General features: G+C 41.1%; 1 protein-coding gene across 1 annotated transcript in view; it reads right to left on the reverse strand.

Moving 5' to 3' along the window:
• Positions 1-12,703, reverse strand: part of LOC136884107 (A-type potassium channel modulatory protein KCNIP2-like) — a 195,869-nt gene extending 183,166 nt beyond the window's left edge. Inside the window, exons 1-2 of the mRNA XM_068229791.1 lie at positions 12,607-12,703; positions 10,668-10,792 (exon numbers count right to left, since the gene is read on the reverse strand). Of these exons, the coding sequence (XP_068085892.1) occupies positions 10,668-10,792; positions 12,607-12,703 (222 nt within the window). The remainder of the gene's footprint in view (positions 1-10,667; positions 10,793-12,606) is intronic.
• Between the last annotated feature and the right edge of the window lie 845 nt (positions 12,704-13,548).

The following is a 13,548-nucleotide window of genomic DNA, read 5'->3' on the forward strand; positions in this document are numbered from 1 at the left end:
GTTAGTGAACGTAAATTTTGAAGCTACACCATCGTACGTGATACGAGGTTTTGAATTTTGATACGCACAATTGTGTGGGTCCTGTTTTTCGGATGTTAGTTTTTATTTTGTAAAATAAACCATTAATATGTATATTGAGGAGCATTTTAGTCAGTTCTTGACGTACAAACAAAAATTCACACCTCCAGTTTTCTTTCCGGTCTGAAAGGGCTATAGCATAATACTGAATCGGTGAAGCTTTTAGTCTATAGGGGTCCAAAAACCAAGTCATTGGCCCCTCATAATGGTACGTATCGCTAGGAAAGTAGAACCATGGTATTTGTCATGTTGCGATACTAATCAAAAGTAGCGTAGACTCGCGGTATTCCACAAAGATACTACTCACAGGTAATGGAATTCGCACGTGTAATGCAGACCTATGTTGTTTCGCACATTGCGGCGCCATTTACAGGCAACGCAAACCTATGATGTTCATCACATAAGTGTACTAACCACAGGAACTGGTACTATCCCGTGGTGTTCCTCATATAGTGGGTACTAACCATAGGCAAGCCAGAACCATGGTGTCGCTCATATTGTGGTACTAGTCACAGGTACTGTAAAAGCCTGCACCGTACTCTTTTGCTACTAATCGCAAACCTATTTGGTACCTAACATAGTGGTACTACGCGCAAGTAAAGCGACCCATGGTGTTCCCCGCGTCGTGGTACTAATCTCAAGTAGTTTCATGGTTCCAATACAATCATCCCTTGGTCGCTCCTTTTAGTCGCCTCTTACGACAGTCAAGGGATACCGTGGGTGTATTCTTCGTCTGCGTCCCTCACCCACAGGGGTTGTCTGTTTGGTCCGCGAGAGGTATTTTATTTCCCTCAAGTCGCGCCACGTGGGAGTATCACCTCTCGCCCTGCTACGCCAGCGTAGTAGGTTCGTGGGTTTTTCGTACCATGGATTGAGCGCGTTCACTGAGGTGACCGCTAACATGAACCAACATGTTTATTTAAACATTCTGGATAATCAGGTGTTGCCTTTCAGTCAACATCTGCATGATGAGTATGCTGATGATATCCCGACTTTTCAAAGTGACAACGGCAAAGTTCATCGGGCTGGACGCATATTTGACTGCTTTTATGAACTCTCCCCCTCCCTATTACATCTCGACTGACCTGAAACATCACCTGACTTGAACTCCACTGAAAATCTGTGGGACCTGTTGGAACAGCGGCTAAAACGCCGACATCACCATTACCACAATTTGGTGGAAATGTGCGATCATATCCTTAGTGAGTGGCTTAACCTGGAGGCGACGAACCTGCACAAACTTGTGGACTCACTAGCCAACCAAAGCCAGGCAATTATCGAGTCTAGAAGCGAAGTTACACGGTATTAAATGATGCATGTGATGATTTCTCCAGGGGTGACAATTTTTTGTGCGGTGAACTTATTTTACGGTCTTAATAGTGTGACTACGGCACAGGATTAATGATTTCACAGCTAGAAAAGATGTAAAAAGTTTGCAAATCGATGTGAATAATTCGCAATAATTTCAAATGTTACCAAACTGCAGAATAACAAATGTACCACAATTCCTATTTGTGATGTATTTCCATGTGTTTTGTGAAAAAGAAGAAAGGAAATTTTCATTTAACTTTGCGCCGTGTAATACAAGACAGCAATTGGCCGAGTTAATTTTTATGCATTTTAAAGACATGATTAGAACAAATTGTGAATAACGGTGGGCCATTTCCTCATCATTGGATCTTTGGTGGAAGCGTGCTGGGCCCATAACCCAGAGGTCCGTGGATCGTAACCACGCTCTGCTACAACTTACTCTCTGTGTTATACCAACAATCGAAGAAAAGGATAATCAAACAACTGGCGGCACAACACTGCTTCCCAGTGCTGTGTCTGTGTGCTTTTATCGAGGCCTTCCCCAAGTAGTTGGCGTGATTTCGCGCTGAGTTGACCTCTGATCTCTTAGTGGTTGTGCTAGCAATTGAATACATGGGCTGCGGTGTTGTGCCGCCAGTTGCTTGATTATCCTTTTCGATTGTTGGTATGCCACAGTTTGTTGATATAATATTATATTGTCGTATTTGAATATTTATTTCCGGAAGTCTATACAGAGTTTCCTCCAATTAATGGACCCCATGATACCTATAATATACGTATACTTAGAATGTTCTTTTGTACAAATGCCTGCATAAGCGCATATGAGTCACGGGTAACCACCAACCAGGAGGCGAGCTTCCTATCTCTCCCCACCATGGATTTCCGGCAGCTGAGGAGATCACGCTGTCATCTCATGCTCTTATCTCAGCAGGTTTCTCGATATTTGATACGATAGACAAGGAAATAATGCAAGTGTGTGTAATGTAAACAGAAGAAACAAACGAGGGCTGATACGGTGGATGATGGGAATTTACAGAAACAAGAGACGGACAAGGGAAAAGGGCAATGCAGGATTTGAGTTGTATGGGGGAAATGAGAGAAGAATTTCATCTCATAAAAGTATGTAAAGAAACTATAGCAATGAGAATAATTTTTTGAGTAATAGTGAACTATTACTATTAATTCAGAAAGAAAACAATCATAAAATTATAGGATGGATGAAGAATGAATGAAATAACCCTAGTAATTTAAGCAAGTACTTAGTTGTAACTAGAAATATGTCTATACGAAAGTTACAGGAAAGGAGTAGTTACAGTAATGTAAGGAAGGAGGGTGATTGTAGTGGTAAGCGGTAAAAGTTATATGCATAATTACTCAGGCACTGAGAGAGACAGGGTTGTACCCACAGCAGGCGGTAATCCGTAGCTGGAGGAGTAGGTTATTGTGTGTGCATGGGCGCTCTTAGCTAATATAGCAGTTATCTTACACTCATGTTTATGAAAAGCAGAATACCTTGAGAGACTAGAGATAAAAACTAACCGCATGGCACTACAGCCCCTGAACAGCCTTGGCCTACCAAGCGACCGATGCTCAGCCTGAAGCCTACAGATTACGAGTTGTCGTGTAGGCAGCACGAATAATCATCTCGGCCGTTATTCTTAGCTTTTTAGATCGAAAGACTAGAGACAGCAAGATCATATTCACAGGACTTGTTCATTAGTATGTTCTACGGAAACGATTAGCATTTCAGTCACCTACGTTCAGCAGGTATCCTGTTGCCTAGAGGCACTAGGTCCTCCATGGGCACTGATAAATTGTGTCATACGTGATGGCATCGACGCGAATAAGATGCCAGTGGCGTCCTGGGGTATACCCCTCCATGCTGCACTCACCTGGTTCCACAGTTCATCTTTGGTGGTTGACATTGGGTCACAGCGCCACACTCGTTGTTTCACCATATCACAGACATTTTCGATTGGCGACAAGTCCGGTGATCGGGCGGGCCAGGGCAACAGTCTGACATCCTGAGACAACAAGAAGGCACGTGTTCATGCAGCAACATGTGGTCGCGCATTGTCCTGCTAAAATATGGCGTTTGGGGTGTCGTGAAGAAAGGGTATGGCTACGGGTCGTAAAATGTCATCCACGTAGGTAAAACTGGTCACAGTACCGTGGACACGCACCAACTGTGATTTGTGGTTGTACCCAATAGCACCCCACACCTTAAGGCCTTGAGTTGGCGCTGTATGTCTTGTGCGAATGCAGTCAATGTGATGCCCCTCACCCTGTCTGCAGCGAACCAAAATGCGGCCATCATTTTCAAACAAGCAGAATCTGGATTCGTCCGAAAACACTATATGTTGCCATACCTGTCCCCAGTGACGTCGTTCCATACACCACGGCAGTCTAGCCTGTTTATGCACATCAGTCTAATGTAGGCGGAGAAGTGGACGAGGCGAAGGTACCCCAGACGGTAATAGACGGTGACGGATAGTGTACGATGTGTTACATTGTTCCACTGTTGCGCCAGAGCTGAGGAGGACGCAAATCTGTCCTGCAATGCCATTCGGATGAGGTGTCGCTCTTCTCGGGGTAGTGGTCTGGATGGTGCGACCAGACCCATTTCGTGGTGTTCTACGGCCTTCTGTTAACCATTCTGTACACCCCTGTTGCATTGTCGACACAATTCGACCCACACGAGCAGCAATTTCCCGGATGGATGCATCACGTTCTCTCATGCTAATAATGAGCCCTCTTTCAAACTCATTCATTTGATGGTACGGTTCTCACATACGTCTGCGAGGCATCCTGCACGTCTGCTCAAGTCACTCTGATCCATTACCTCCGGTTTATAGCGACAAGTAGAGCCGCTGGGGCACATTTTACCAGGCGGTGGTGGTGCGCCGAGGTATCGATGTGGACCTTGAACCTGAGGTTCAAATGCTAATAATTTCTTCAGAACTTTCTAATGCACATGTCCTGTGGATATGAACTTCCTAACTCTAGTCTTTCAAGGGAATCCGGTTTTTATTACCGTGAGAGTTCATTCTCTTACCGCAACAGTTCCTGTGTTTTGTTTCATTATCTTAAAACTTTGCAAACGCATCCATGTGGGTATTAATTTTTTAAATTAGCTTTACGTTGCACAGATATGTCTTATAGCGACAATGGGATAGGGAAGGGCTCAAATAGGAACGAACCGTCTGTGGTCTTGATTAAGGTACATCCCCAGTGTTTGTCTAGTGTGAGAATTGGAAAGAATCTTCAGGGCTAGCAGATGTGGCGTTTGAACGGGGATATTAATGAAAAGTGGAACAGAGCAGCATCCACATAGCAAACTCTTCCTCAGCAACGGCTGATATTCCGAAAGAACTTACTGAGGGCATCTGAGTCGCTTACTCTGTCGCCGGAGGAGGCAAGGCTTGAGCTACGGAAGAAGAGCACTCCTATATCCCTCAGATGAACAGTTACCACCTGGACATTATGAAACCTGGCTGGCGTGTGGAAGTCCCTGACATCCTGTGTCAACAAGAAGGCACGTGTTCGTGCAGCAACATGAAGTCACGCATTATCCTGCTGAAATATGGCGTCTCGTGCAGAAAGGGTATGGCTACGGGTGGGAATATCCAGGGATATCCAGGTACCTTGAATGGGAATGTCCAGGTATAACTTAAAGAAATGGGGGTTGAGCACTAGCGATACAAGAAGTGAATGTGGGCAGGAACAAACCACAAGCCACATGGTTAAGTGCCCTCTGTGTCCAACATCTTGCACTGAGGATGATCTCCTACAAGCCACTCCCAATGCTTTGGACACTGCAAATACTGGACATGTGTCATATGATCTCACAATTTATGTTTTGTGTACTTCACAATCACTTGTGCGTTAATTGTAAGTGTGTATGTTTTCGACTCGACTATAGCAATAACATGACACATTTTGGGCTGAGTCCGTTCGAAAATGTTAGTGTGTTATAAAATATTCATGCTTCGTACAGTCCATTTTAAAGTTAGAGTGGCATACACCTGAGTAGTGAGGGAGACGTTTCTCCCGCTGCTGCTATTCATATACTGCACCAGCTAACTCCACGTGGATTAAGACCAAAAGAGGTAAGGTACGGGGCCAAATTCCGTCCTCGCACCTAATTTCTTCCACATAAGGATTTCCAGTTTGCACGGTTGGAACCTAATGTTCATCCACGCGCATATGCATAGCCTCATCCCGTTGTCTTGTTGTGAAAGTTAGTTGTGCGCACCACGCTTAATTTCCGTTTAAAAGGAGGATTCATTTTTTATACTGAGCTGAGTTAGTGCAGCAAATAAATTAGGAGCCTGTTATTCCTAGAGAGAGCACTGATATATGTATGAAATACTGGACTGCATTTCAGTCGTGTGGTGTAGGTTCTGGCGTGTAATCGCTGCATTGAGGTGGCTGGCGTGAGTTAATATAGCGGCCATGATAATAAATCAGGGTATGTTCGTAATTTCGTCCCCCCTCCATTTTATTTATTTATGAAGTTTATTATTAGCATTTTTAGATGGAAAAACGCCAGCAGTACGATAAGCAACGCTGAAAGACTATGCTAAATAGAATACCAAAAACATTTCTCATACATCGCCTTCAAGTAATTCATTACAGGGAAAGTGTTTGGTAAGATTAGAAATGAGTACTTTACATACATGTGGTGGGGGACGAAATTACGAACACATTTTTTGTAGCTAAGTTCTTTTAGTGTTTATGTTTAGGTCAAGTATTGACTACCTTACGTTATAACATATTCATTGTAACTTGCCAGTAAGTGAAGAATATATTCAGTAATATATATATAGCAATTTCTAGCCTTGTCCATAATATGCCTGAAGTTCTGCAAGTCCAAATCTGCGGGGTACCAATGTACCCAAACAGAATATAGTGTCATTTTCCATATTTTATTCAAACAATTTAAAGATAATGTCAACTTCTGTCTTTGCTGGCAAGATGTAGTGTTTACAGTGCACTGTTTCTTCTAATATGGGGTATATTAAATTTGTTACTTTTATTGACCTGACTTAGTCTCATCATTGGCTTTGACAATATGAAAGTGACCGAGGTATGAGCGATGCTAGTAATACCATTCCATATGCAGCCAGTCCCTGTTATAAGTTGTGTGAAAATGTTGCTCATAGGGTCGGTTGGTGCATGCATTTCAGTGGGCTTGGCAGACTGATATGTAATAGCACCTTCTGGCCCGGCGAGTAAAGGAATGGGAAACTACCTCACTCCTCATTTCCTAGTACGCCTCTTCAGCGATGCTTAGGCCATGTATGACAGCTGATGGTGGAGCTGTTGAGGATCCAATCAGCCTTCGGGCTGAATTCTCAACATACATACACACTGTCGCTCGGTCAAACAGGACTCCCAGTTAGTTTTGTAATTGCGTACTGTGTAAAGCAGGGGCGTGTTCCACGAAAGAACTTTGCAACTTTTCAACTTTGCACTTTTCACTTTACAATTCTTGCAAAGTGCAAAGTCTTTCTGTTTTACCATGATCTAGGTTGTACTTGTCAGTTCCTTCGCAAAGTGAAAAGTCTTCTCGAATGAGTGATCCGATCGAGTTTATTCCATGAGCAAACTGTATAGGCCTAATAGTCTATGACTAATGCTTTATATTTCGCGACGAACTTGACGGTATAATTGTGGTACAGTTAGTTTTAAAGTTTTCATCATTGGAACGAAAAGTTATTACAAGAAGCTGGCTGTGCTGGGAGTTGTCAAGAAGAAACGGGGCATTCTTTTTCTCAACTTTAAAAATAATCTCTCAAATGATGATATGCATCAATGTTAAAGAGAGTATCGTCAGCACATCCGTACACAGAAGAAATTCACCCTTCATTAGAAATCCTGTCATTATATTATGTGGACTATCAGGCCAACGTACTATGTTAGGAAATATTTACTATAACATCTACGACTTTGGTAACAGTTCTGAAAATAATTGATTTTGATTGCTGCTACACCGTGCACCTGGGCACCATTTAGTAACCAATGTAAGCATATAAGAATTTGTTCCTTTTCGGAAAGCGACTGACTTCTTTTTGTTGCAAGATTCAATAAATGACCGATCATTCCAAGAATACAGTCAGCCTGTTTTGGGGCAAAAGGAAATTACTCGCGAAATTCTGTCGAAGTAGGGTTATGAAAATTAAGCCTGTCTTTGTACATTCTCCTATTGGATTCATCACTGTCCTCACTTGATGCTAACAAAAGCTCTCGTCGTAACGTGTTTATATCACTGAACCAAATTCTACGCCGAGAAACTCGTGTACATACTTGTCAATTGACAGATGAAAAGGGATTATTCTCTTTGCAAGATTTCTGAAAAATTATCACTTCATTTCTTTGCACTTAGCATTTCTGTACAGGCTTAAAAAGTGACAGGATTCCTAACTTTTCACTTTTCAATTTGCAAGCTAAATCTGAAAAGTGATGGTGGAACAAAATCTGAACTGAAAAGTGCAAAGTGCAAAGTTGCGAAGTTCGTTCGCGGAACAGGCCCCAGGTCAAGGAGTTTACATTTCAGTAGTTTTTAAGTACAATCTCAGTACGTCAAAGACAACAGGTGTTTTTTTTTTCGTTTGCCGCAAATGGGAAGCAAATAACGAGGTGAACTCAAATTAATTGAGAGGGAAAGCCAGAAACGGGAAATAGTGAAGCGGGCAATAAACCAAAAGAAGGGTACTTTCACGTTTGAATACTACTACTACTACTACTACTACTACTAATAATAATAATAATAATTGTACCGGGAGGTACACCTCCACCCCGCGCATTTAAAAGAAGCGCCTTGAAGGAAGTTATCTATCATACAAAACTTGAAACAGCTAGTGCATGTAGTTGGGACATTGATCATAAGATGTCACTACTAAATGACAGAGTAATATATTATTTTAAAGTTCCCTAAACTGACTGGATTTCGTTGTTTTGCTTTGGTGTATCACTGGTTGCAACAAAAACATTCAAGAAATTTGGAATTTTCGCCATAGATGTCACCATGAAAGAACTCTGGTGCAAAGTGAAATAACTAGAAATTTAAAGACGTTTTGTGGTTATAGGTTTTCTCAACTGGATTGACTTTCATTATTTTTGATACTTCAAGGTTTGCAACACTTCATTCTCATCTCGCCATATTTGAAGTCTGGCCAATCACAAATTCTCTGTATTTTTTTCTGCTAATCAAACGTTTCTTGTAGCCTACCTATTTTATCCGCCAATAAAAAGTAGAGGGTGTGTCCGGTTTCAGTCCAGAGCCTTCTCGAAGCTTCCTCTCGAGTATCAAGGCTGACAACTTTTCGAGTTAACTTGTCTTATTGATCGCCGAATTACTGAGTGTGTGTTAAGAGAGGAGACGGGGTCCTCATTCTTTGGCAGGCAGAACATCAGCCCAGGTAATTGCCATCAGTTTTCTATCTCAGTAGTTATCTCGACAAGCTGAACTCGAGGGGAAGGTTCCAATCTTTAACTATGTAAGCGTCAACTTTCTAAAATGTAAAATTTCATATAAGTCCTAAAGACTTGAACTGTAAATCGGGGATAGGGAGTGCGTTACCCTCTCGAATTCCCCTTAAATTTATATTGAGGTGACTACGATTTTGTAACTGCTTTTCTCCTGTAAATCATAAATTAACTTAACTTGTTCTTCTAGTCACCTCAGTAGTGTGGGATTAGCCTCTGCATCGTCAGGCTGCAAGCCCAATTAGGTTTTTAATCTTTATTTCTAGGAGTGCAAGTGTACGCCTCCATACTTTTTTTTGAGTTTGGGCAGTAACTTAAGCTGTTGCTTTTCACGAAGGTCCAGTAGAATGGGTACTAGATACCCCTGTGACAACTAAAATTCGTATGGTATTGTAAATTGCAGGTTGTGCCTAGAGAGGCCTAAAGGTGTAATTGTTTCAAGCAAAGACGCTCTAGGAAAAGTTAAAGGTTGTTAGGGTTTGGGAGCGCGGTCTCCTTGGCAGGATTTGTACAGCATGTAAGCTCTTTTGTGATTATGTAATAGTTTTCTGTGTACTATTGAGTGGGGCCTTTGGAAGGCCGTATTTGTAACCGTTGGAGCAAAGTGCTCTTGACAATTGTGTTATGGGAGATATCTCTCCTTATCTATCTAACTAAACGCAACATTAGTGACTTCGGACACTTGTAAATTAGGAGTTTGAAGCTCAAAATTTGGAAATCACCAATCCTGGGTTTTTTAATTTTTGTATCAAAATTGCTATGTACCTGAAACTTTGTTCTTTCACCAAGTGAAGAGTTTTGTTGAAATTTAACGTCTGAAAAGAAATATAACCTTTATTTAAAAGTTTTAAATAAATCTTTGACTTTCGTAGATAGACGCATTCCAGCCCACACCTTCTTTCACCTCTGTGATTCACGAAAACACGACATTAATAATAATAATAATAATAATAATAATAATAATAATAATAATAATAATAACAGTCTCCAAACTGGCAAGTTCGATTCTGGCTCCACCCGGTGGTATTTGAAGGTGCTGAAATGCGTCAGTCTCGTGTCGGTAGATTTACTGGTACGTAAAGTAACTCCTGCGGGACTAAATTGCGGCACCTCGGCTTCTCCTCCGAAAACCGTAAAAGAAGCAAGTGGGTCGTAAAGTCAATAATATTATTATTAATAATAATAATACTATTACTTACGGACATTTTTTAGTTTGGTAGGGACTTTTAAGTTGTAGTAGGGACATTTTGACTGATCCGCGGGGACAAAGAAAAAGTGAGCTGGTAACACTGTCGCGTATCGATTAGGTACATTATTCTGACAATGCCTATCGTACGTCAATTCTTGCAGCCATGAGCCCAACACAGCCCCGTTGAATGAGCACGTTGCACAGTTTCGTTTATCATCTCTTCTGATGCACCCTGGTATCTAAATACTATGTAAGTCGATTTATTTCCAGGTGAACGAAATTTAAGTACGATAGATAGATAATCACCTTAGCCGGAAAATAATTAATATATTAATGGTTATCTTTAGCGTATGGATTTTTAGGCAATAATAGGTTAGAATGCAAACTTATTGAAGCGGGTAACAAATATAGTCTACCTGTAGAACAGTTATGTTATGGGTCTTGCATATAGGGGTACGGCCCATCAAAACCCCTACAATTTATGTTACTCTTCTTACATAGTGGAAAAACGTGCTAATCGACATTCCCTAATAACCATATCAGTTTGCATTCTAACATATTACTGCTTACAATTACGGAGTCTAGTTGTCATGCTCACCTGTTTGAAGCCGCGGTAGATCAGCTGAATCTCTTTCCTGGTAAACTTTGTCGTCTTGGTCAACTTAGCCAGCTCCTCGGGCCGGTGTCTCGTCACGTGGATATTGAATTCGTCTAACTCCTCCTCTGAAACAAACATAGACGGAGAAGAGTTAAGAAATGGAGTGTTCAGTCTGAAAAATGTTTCTCCCCAAGAAAGGAAAAAAAGCCCACATTTCATATCAATTTCAGCCCATGAGATTCTCCACGCAACATATAATGAGATATCACTGAAAATGGAAATAAAAACAAATCAGTGGCTTCAAGAATTCAGAAAATGGAAAATGCTTTTCAAAAATAAAGAATGTTTATAAGAAAAAAAATGCTTCTCCTGGAACAGTAAAATTCGTCATTACTTAACAGTGATGAAACTTGAAGATTTTCATGCTTTAGAAACGCTCAATTTACATCGTAAAAATGTAAAGGAACAATTAGAGATTAAAGTAGGAAAAATCATGAGAAAAATCTTAGGGCTAATAATTAAAAATGGAATACATTACCCCAAATCCAACTCAAAAATACCTAAACTTACTGATACAATGAGACTGTGATAAATTCAATTTATAAGTTATTTGAAAAGAATGAATAAATACAGACTTAATTATAAAAGAATACACAAATTTTTGCAAATCAAACGTACGAGATCAAAACGGTATAAGCAACTAGAGCAAGACCTCACTGAATTAGGATCAGCAAATCTGCAGAATAGGAATATAATAAGGAAAATTCTTCACACAAGAGGATTTGAAGAAGACGAGCAGGAACCAGCGCGACGTACTTGGTTGGAGGAACAGAAAGTACAACAATCCATGAAGAACAATTGGGCAAGGAGGAAAGCTCAACAAATGTTGATTCCGCATGATCCTAAGTGACCCCTTCGTGTAGAAAAAGAAGAAGAAGTAAACTGACCTACGTCGTATGTTTTCATAAGTTCTGAGTGATGTGGCAATACATGGGGCTCCTCCGCAGACACACTGCGCATCTCTGCACTTGGATTGATCTATTTAGGGGCAGAATATTGTTCTCCGGTGTGCCTAAACAGCACAGTGCAAATTATCATTGGAACTATGAGAAAAACACCCACCTTCTGGTTACCAATCTTGAGTCATATACCTCCTCCAGACCTTCGGCGGAAGAACGTTCTTCTTCGGAAGTACAAGAAAATTTTAGACAAGCCTCAGCTTCCGATACCTAATGACATAGTGGATTTACAAAGACATCGGCTAGTATCTAGCCATCCACCAATGATCGCTGGTAGGGAATTACATATGACGAACATCAAACTTGTTCGTTCCTGGAAGCAAAGCTGACAAGAAGACTGCCCTCCAAGCTGTCAGACTCTACCCTGCATCACGAGGAAACCTCCTGCATTTGAACAGCCTCGCAGAATTCGGTCTGCCTAAAATACAGAGTGACCCAAAAATCCTTTAATATTTGACGAGGAAATGCTTCACGGAATACTGGAGGCAAATAGGTAATAACTGGCACACATGACTGGAAAGACACGAGGTTTTATTGACTCAGAAATAAAGTGCACAGAGTGACCAACACATGGTGCTTTATACGACTCACGAGCAATAATTAGCATAACAATCGAGGTTTAGCAAAGACATACTCAATATGTTGGCCGTCGTTCATCAACAATACCCGTAGTCGAGGTACAATGTTGTGAACAGCACTGTACAGCATATCCGTAGGTATTGTGAGAAATTGCCGTCGGATGTTGTCTTTTAGAACCCCTAATGAGGTCGGACGATCGTGGTAGACTTGCGACTTCTGGTAACCTCACAACCAATAATCACATGGATTGAGGTCGGGGGATCGGGGAGGCCAAGCATGACATGCCGCGATTGCAGGCGTATCTGACGCCCTCTCTCACGACAGCTCCTTTTATGCCGTACCCGGGTCTAATACGGCATCCGTGACGTGTTGCTGCCCAGCACCATCTGTTGACCTGTTTGTGCACTCGTTGCTGGTATCAATAAAACCTTGTGTCATGTCAAGCATGTGTGGCCATTTGTACCTGTGGGGTTGCTGTCCAGCGCCATCTATTGGTCATTTCGTTTACTTTATTATGGTGTAAAATGTCAAATGTTAACGGATTTTGTGTCATCTTGTAGAATACGGACCAACCATAACAAGTGCACAGATGCTCTTCATAAATGAGATAAAATACAAAATTTGACTGTGGAGCTGACAGGCAGATCATCCGCCACATTATTCAGGACTTCAAGACGAGGCCCTATAATTGGAACTTCACCGGCTTCCTGATGGAAACTGGTGGTAATACAAAATATGTCACCAATTTAAATATCTTAGTGTGGTATTTATTAAAGTATTTTTAATTTGACATGACTAATTGTAATGTTTAGTCATACGATAAATAAATAATAAATAATAAATAATAACATTAGTGACCTCTAGTAATATTCGCACCGAGAGAAGAAGAGGAATGGTGAAATGTGATACTTTCTATCAAGCAGTTTGGCAAGAGAGCTAGAAAGAAATTAATCACTTTCAGAAGGGAGAATGGCCTCTCAGTTAAAACGTAAAAAAATGGATATCAAAATAGCTGGGGCCACGACATCGAAAAGTACTGGAGTGCACTTCTCCATGTCTTGAGAAAAATATGTTTGAATTCATGAACATTTACTCTGTGAATTTTTTGTGCCATAGGTGGCAGTAGCTTCATTTAGTGTTATTGTGTTGCTACTACTTGGGATTGTGTGAGAAGCCATGAGAGCAACAGCTAAATATTTAAATTGTAAATAGCATGTACGCAATGTTTTCAAGTTTTCATTACAGTTCATTAGCTTATCAAAGTGTTTGTTTTATCCCCTGAT

This window comes from Anabrus simplex, chromosome 12, assembly GCF_040414725.1.
Source record: "Anabrus simplex isolate iqAnaSimp1 chromosome 12, ASM4041472v1, whole genome shotgun sequence".
NCBI lineage: Eukaryota > Metazoa > Arthropoda > Insecta > Orthoptera > Tettigoniidae > Anabrus > Anabrus simplex.